Here is a 7,967-nt window from a genome sequence, read left to right on the forward strand (position 1 = left end):
CTACGGCAACGCACTCCAGGCGGCTTCATCTGGAGGCCACGAGCAGATTGTGAGGCTGCTAGTTGACAAGGGCGCCGACGTCAATACCCAGGGTGGATAGTATGGCAACCCATTTTATGAGGCCACTTACGAGTGCTTGAGCTTCTTATATTAAAAGAACCTGCAATACCGCTCTATGATCGTTATGAGCGCACGTTGCTCTGGTGGGCTGCGGCTGGCAGTAGCACTGCCACTGTGGAAGCGCTTGTTGCCAAGTACAACCTTGATCCTTGATGTAAGGCCGGATGTCCCAGAACGGGCCAGTATGGCCTCACCTGACCTGTTTAGAGCTCACATGACCTGTACTTTGTATATAGGAATGAATCCTGACAAGCGAGGCTTGGCAGCGATTCGTCTCTCCTACAATACACTCCTATTTCTCCGAAACCTTGCTCTCTGTAACGATTCGCATGAATCGTTCCATTCAAAGTTACCTGACGAACCTTTATCCGAAGGTTCCGCGTATCTGCCCCGACCCTGCCCCTGCGCTACCCCTATCTCTAAGTATTTAGCTGCACCTCCCCCCTTTAGCTAGCTTAGTAATTTTCTAATATCCTTTTGTACAAGGCCTATAGGTGTCAATATAATTCCCAGGTTTCTGAGTCCCCACGCACTCCCATATCCTCTGAGTGAATTCACACCGCATTCGGACCCATTGTCTTGCCTGCGCCGTTACAGGGCTAGTGCCTCTTTCCTACGCACAGGGCCTTTGCGTTTTATCCTAGGAAAGGCGAGACCGCAGCAAGCAGGAAGCAAAGCAATTTGTATGAAACATGCTAATTGATTTAGAGTTAAATTCTAGGTTTACCTAATTTATACAGCTATTCCGGCTTTAATAGTGAGGGCACTTGATGTACTGCCCTCCGTAACAGAGACGTGTTATACGCTATGCTTATAGGAGATAATAGCTTGTAGGACAAAAGAGAGGTATTTTATATACTATAGCATAATATATTGTATATTTTAGAGTGTAAAAAGACTATGCGGCGTTGTTGTGGCAATAAGAGTGTCGTATAGCTAAGAGACGAGCACCAAACAGCGTATAGGTCAACTAATCTTGTGTAATTTTTAGGCGTCGCCTAAAATACTTCTTGAAGGCTACCTTGATAGAACGATACTAACTTTTTAATAGAGATAGCATTATGTAGGTGGATTAAAGTCACTGCGAAGTCGAAGTATCTCTCGATTCTTTCAGGATACATGGGTCCTTCGCGACGCAGGGGGGGAGGTTAATTCGCTTGTGGGATACGCTATATACTGCTAGCGCGCTGTCTAGAATATCTACCTGCTGGTCGACTTGCTGAGGCACCAACAGAGGGCGTTCTTCTCTTAACTTACTTCCTCTCAATTCCCACTTTTCTACATCTTAGTTAACAGGATTTAGCTATGGCGGCGTCGCTACTCAAGACAGGTATGGTGGAAATGAGCTCGAACGATTCCAATAATGGTCGGACACCGCTGTCGTTGGCTGCGGGGGACGGGTGTAGGGTGGTTGTAAAGATGCTACTCCAAACAGGCACGATAGACGCAGACTTGGGAGACGATGTGGAGTCAGACACCGCTGTCGTAGGCTACAGAAAGTGGGCACGAAGCAGTCATGAAGCTCCTACCCGATTGCGGTAAGGTGGACCTGGACTCGAAGGATACAATGTGGGGTTGGACGCCACTGTCTTGGGCTGCAGGGAGAGGGCACGAGGTGGTTGTGAAGCTGCTGCATGATACTGGCCAAGTGGACGCAGACTCGAAGGATGCAACGTGGGGTAGGACGCCGCTATCGTAGGCAGCAGAGAGTGGGCACAAGGCAGTTGTGAAACTACTGCTCGACAACGGCAAAGCGGACGTAGACCCAAAAGGTAGGAGTTGGACACCGCTGCCGTGGCCTGTAGAGAGCGGCGAATTGGGCATGGGTTTGAATGGTGCGATGTTAGGTCAGACGCTGCTGGAGAGGGCTGCAGGGAGAGGGCACGAGGCAGTAGTGGAATTGCTTCTTGATACTAGCAACGTAGATGTCGACTCGAAGGACACAACGTCAGGTCGAACGCCGCTGTCATGGGCTGCAGAGAGCGGGCATGAGGCAGTTGTAAAGCTGCTACTTGATACTAGCAAAGTGGACGCAGACCTAAAGGATACAGCATCAGGTCGGACGCTGCTATCGTAGGCTACAGAGAGCGGGTACGAGGCGGTCGCGAAGCTACTGCTCGATTCCGGCAAAGTGGACGCAGACTCGAAGGATATGGCAGGTCGGACGCCACTATCGTGGGCTACGCGACGCGGACACGAGGCAGTTGTGAAACTGCTCCTCGATACTGGCCAAGTGTACGCGGACCTAAAGGATACAGTGTCAGGTCGGACGCTACTATCATTGGTTGCACGAAGCGGGAATGAGGTGGTTGTGAAGCTGCTACTTAAAACTGGCAAAGCGGACGCGGACTCGAAGGATAAGTATGGTGTGACGCCGCTTTTGTCGGCTGCGGAGAACGGAGACGAGACGATTGTAAAACTACTGCTTGATACCGGCAAGGTGGACTCCAAGGTCAAAGTAGGCCTCGAGGTCGCCTATCGGTTTCTCACTCGATAGATTAAAGCTTGCGACGACCGGCATGATCGTCACTGCCAGTCTACTCCAGTTCAAACACGGCAGCCTCACCGAATCCCTAACTGGGTCATCGACACTCGGAACGCACGCATAGTTCCAGGGCGTACTGTCTCCCAATACATAGCTCCAAGCTATGTCTGGCATAACGATGAAGAAAATGCACAGCCTCCAAAGGCAGAGAGACTCATGCTGAAGCAGAGCAATCTCTCTGACTTCCAGAAGCCCTGCAGTTCACCTGCCCCGGGTAATAAAGGATATTATCGATTTGGTACGGAAGCTTGGAGAGAGGCACCTGTAGGTCAATTGCCTGTGCATTGTCCAGCACAACGGAGACACACGCGCACAGGTCGAGTGTATGGATGAGATCTATTCAGGCGCGCACTGTACCATCATAGCCGCAGCGTCATCGGGGTTATTCGGCATGCAGCGAAATACTAACAAACAAAGCATGGAGGACATGTCAAGATACAATCCGTCGCCCACTATGGAGTATATTGAGCACCTTTACCGCAACCTCTTCAGGTCCAAGTGGGCCACGCGCGGATGGACATTTCAGGAGCAGATTCTGTCGGGAAGAGCCATCGTTTTTGTTGATGGAGACATGTTTTGGGGTTGCTAGCGTTGCATCTGTGATGAGGACAGCCTGATTCCGGGGTCGAAGACAGAAACGGACGGCTCGTATACTGGGCCCAACTATAATAAAGCGCGCCAGATGTCGTCTATCTCCTGGCCAGATTTTGGCATGTATCGAACTGCTGTGTCTCTACAATAGCTGGGACCTCACCTACCCCCAAGACTCCCTACCAGCATTTTCTGGTATTCTGAACTCTTTTGTGTGCAATTTTCCCTCCGGATTTGTAAGTGGATTACCACGGTTATTCCTCAATATTGCGCTACTGTGGCAGCCTTTCAGCAAAGCAAAGCGCAGGAACGCGGAAGACGGGGGTGCAATAGCACCACCAAGACATCTTCCGTCATGGCCGTGGTGCGGTTGGCAGTGCCCAGTCGATACCTTCAGCCTTCGAACTAGACTCTCGTACCCTAATTGCGAAGACTACCAGTCTCGAGCGTTAACTTAGCGGACCCAGGGGCTAGTTCAGTGGTCTGTTTTGTCCGAAGACATGCAACAGGAGCAGCGACTAGATGAACCTGTGACGCTCGAGATGTACAAGAACCTCCGCACGAATAAAGATGCTAAGCTTCCTGACAGATGGTCTCGAAATACAGAAGGCTGTTGCAAGCTCTCCGGAGGAAGTGATGGGGTCTATTTTACCCAACGCTCTCAACCGTACAAATTACGTTTCATACTTTTCGTCTCAGTACTGTCACGTGAGCCGTAGCAAACGTAGTATAGTCCTTGTACGTTTTGTTTTGTCTTGTAAGTTATAGCTGCGGACTGTACTGCGTCTTAAAAGCTTAACTTTTAGGTAGGGATTACCTATTAGCTTAGACATTAATAGGTAGAGACTTATAGCACTCAGCGTGCCCAACAGTCCGTACTACTGTACGATTAGGAGATTTTGAGGCCTGTACGGACGAGATTGCCTGTACGTACGTACAGTCGTGAGGAGGAGAGGCAGCTGTACAGACAGTAACCGCACTGTTTAAAATAAGCTGTACAGGTAGTACTATACAATTAATGTACGTTGTAACTATTAATACACTATACTATAAAAGAGGCAGAGTTAAAGGCCTAATAGCTCCCTATAAGGCTATTTTCCCTAGTAACGTGAGCAGCTAGAGCTAGGAGCTTACTCCTTACTATTTAGTGTTTAATCTAGTGCTTCTGCAGCTGTATAGCCTTAATTATTGCACCTAATAGGTTGTTATAATTATTAGTTATAGTACAGCTAGCAGCACTAAAACACCTCTTACACTTATAGCTTATAGCTAGAATAGTAAGGAAATTAAAAGTAATTTTATAAAAAATAAAATAGCTTAATTTACCTTTAGTAAGCTACTACTATAAAAGATCTCTATGTAGTAATAAGTAATTCTTGTAAAGATTAAGGTGTATAGTGTTATAGTAAAATTATAGCTTATTTAATAGCCTTTTATGCTTATATAAGTGCTTATTTATTATAAGGGAGAGGTTAACAGCAAGGCAGTTCTTATAATTAATGTTATAATAGTTGCTACTAAGTAGTTTACAACACCTTAGAGATAAAGCCTTAGCTTTATTTTTATTTTTATTTTTATCTTTATTTTTAGCATTTATATACTGTGTAAAGATTAACTTTATTAACTAAGTTACTTTATTAATCTAGGCCTTATAATAGCGCTAGTAGGTTTAAAACTACAGTAATTACAGCTAAAGATAAAGTATAGTTGCTACTGTGTAATATAAGGCTAGAGGCTTAAGAATTAGCTTGCCTTAGTAAGTTGTAAGCTTCTAATAGCTAAACTAGACAGCACTTTTAAGGTAAAAAAAGCTAGGCTTATTAGTAAAAGTGTTACCTATTTAATTAAAGTAGATTTAAAGGCACTATAGCTTTATAATTATTTACTAAAGTAAGCTAAATAAGCTATTACTTTTAAGTTTTTTTATTATTTAATAAAACTTTTTTAAAAAGCCTATAAAGCGCTTAATCTTATCTTAATTATTTTTAGTTATAAGATCTAATAAAGTGTTAAATCTAGCATAGTAAGCTTTATTTTTAGCATTAAAAAAGCTTTTTTATTACTTTTAAAAGCAGCTAATTACCTCTTTAAGCTTAAAGCAGCGTAGGAGCATAAGATATACTAAGTGCTAGTGTACTTTACTATTATGTATAAAATTAAGTGTACTAAACTCTTAAATAAGGTCCTCTTTAGCTAGGTCTTTTTATATAGTGTTAAAAAGCCTTATGCGCTTATGTAAGGCTAGAACGCTGTTTACAAGGTTATAAAAACGCCTAATAACACTGCGCTTTTTATATAGCTTAAATTAATTATAGGGAGTAGCTCTAGTAAGCTCTTACTTAAATTTAGTAACACCTTTACTATATATAATAGCCTTTACAACTACCTAGATAGTGTGGCTAGCGCAGCAGATTTAGTGCTGCCTATTAAGCTTATATAGTAAATTTAAGTAATTATTAAAGCCTTAGATAAGCTTATTATTATTATTTAATATATTATCTTTAATAAAGTAACTAAATTTTAACATAATATTATATTTAATAATAGTAGTAGCTACTTTAAAGGCTTATACACTTTTAGTATAGTTACTATAAAGGTTTTTAAATTTAATAAAAAGATCTTATTATTTATATAAGGCATCTAGTAAAGTTAGTGTTATAGAAAAGTAGTAATAGTAGCCTATGCACACTTACTAACAAAATAAGCTACTACTGCAAGAAATAAAAGGTAATTTCTACTACTCTACACATCTATGCTTAATGTAATTTTTAATAATGCTAAATTTAGTACTATTAAAATCTCCTACTTCTGCTACATAAATGCATCCTAAATATTAGTAAAAAGTGTAGTGTATAATTATAAAAGAGTAGTAAGAAGATTTATATAATTTTAGCTAATAAAGCCTTAAGTTTCTATAAAAACAGCATTTCTAAATAATTAATCCTGCACTATAACCTAATCTACTAGGGCACTGCGCAGAGGGCCTTCCTGCTAAGGTGTATAAGATAGCCTGTGTAATAAGCCTACTACTCCTACTCTAGCTGCCTTCTATAGGTGCTAAGGAGCCTAAGGGCTATTAAGTAAAAGCTTTTTATTAATGTTAACTTTATACTTCTTCTATAAATGCTTTACTATATAGTTATAACTATTAACTACTTTTATAGCACTTTTATAATGTTACTTATAGCACTAATAGTAGAGCTAGAGGTGTATAACCTTACTTTACTTCTTATATAGCATTAAATCTGCCTTATAAAGCTACACTTTTAAAACTTTATAGTTACTTTTTATTATTCTTTTATTCTTTACTTAGTAACTTAATTATGTAGCTAGTAGAGCCTTTTTTAAATCTAATAGCTATATATTACTCTAGTTAATCTTAAACTTAGCACTAGCATTATAATTACACTTTTTTAGGTACTCTTTTAATTACTTGTTACTAGTAAGTAGTGTAGCCTTATAAAATAAGCTAGTAAAAGTGTTATAGATTACTTTTAATTTTTTAAGCTTTTAAAACTTTATAAAGTGTATAATAGTAACACTAAATTAACTTAATAAGGCCTATAAGGCTATAAGGCGCGTAAATAAGTAATTCTATAATAAAAAGTAGTTAGTAATAGGCATTATTTTAATTTTAATAAGCTATACTATTTAGATAGGTAGGCAAAGTTTCCTCTAAGTAGCTAAATTAGCGTTGCACATAAGATTTTCTACTAATTAGCCCCCTAAGGCAGCTTCTTTAGTAAGGGCTCTTTAAAACACTAAATTAAGCCTTATAAGCTATTCTAAAATGCTAACTGTACACTGTACTACAGACAGTACTTAGGGCAACAGCTATTGTACGCACTGACAGAAGATTGCTGTACGTTCGTACAGTCTAAATCAACCGTACACCGTACTCAGTACTGTCAGTAGTACGGCCTATTAGGCACGCTGATAGCACTGTTAGACAAGTTTTTTAATAAGCTAGTTATTAATTAGGGAGTAAGATTACCTAATAACCTAAGTGCAGCATTTCTTACTTAAATTAACACTGCTAAATCTTTTTATATCTTAATATTATGTTAACTATGTGCAATTTCCTTAGTTAACAAGCCTTTATGTAGAGCACTAGCTAGTTATAAAGCTCTTAGAGCTCTTAGTTAACCTAGAGTAGTAATATAATTTATTACACTTATTTCTGTTACTTAGAGAAGTTGTAATTATTATTATTAAAGTTTTTATTCTATAATAGCTCTCTAGCTTTTATATATAATTCTTATATAAAAGAACACCTTAAAGATTCTTTTCTTAATCTAAAAGTTATATTTTTAATAGAGTAGAATAATATATAGCTTGCTAGTAAAAAGCTAAAAGTAAAGAAGCTAAGTTACTATGTAAAACACTTTTTTTAGCTCTAAGGTAACAGAAAGGTGTTAGTAGTGTAAAACTATAGAGCTAACTTGCTATACACTAGAAAAAGCTTAAGGGTAAAGCTCTAGCTCTACTAACTCTGCTATTATAAAAGTAATTACACTACTACTTGTAACGATTCTACGAATCGTTCCATCTCGGGTCGCTCGGATCCTATCCGAAGGGTCCCCGTATCGGCCCCGACCATGACTCGACCCAGTCCCCCGCAGTTACCCCTATTCCCGCATGTATTTAGTCGCACCTCGCCCCCGTAGCTAGCTCGGTAGTTTTCTGATATCCTACGTACAAGGCCTATAGG

The 7,967-nt window shown here is 40.3% G+C and overlaps 1 protein-coding gene across 1 annotated transcript in view; it reads left to right on the forward strand.

The window, feature by feature from the left end:
* BDR25DRAFT_272773 (ankyrin) overlaps positions 1-2,338 on the forward strand; it is a gene marked incomplete at its 3' end in the record, with an annotated part of 6,431 nt that extends 4,093 nt beyond the window's left edge. Inside the window, exons 4-5 of the mRNA XM_033687330.1 lie at positions 122-246; positions 2,231-2,338. Coding sequence (XP_033540460.1) covers positions 122-246; positions 2,231-2,338 — 233 coding nt within the window. The remainder of the gene's footprint in view (positions 1-121; positions 247-2,230) is intronic.
* Positions 2,339-7,967: the final 5,629 nt, after the last annotated feature.

This window comes from Lindgomyces ingoldianus (genome assembly GCF_010093535.1).
Source record: "Lindgomyces ingoldianus strain ATCC 200398 unplaced genomic scaffold BDR25scaffold_57, whole genome shotgun sequence".
Taxonomy (NCBI): Eukaryota; Fungi; Ascomycota; class Dothideomycetes; order Pleosporales; family Lindgomycetaceae; genus Lindgomyces; species Lindgomyces ingoldianus.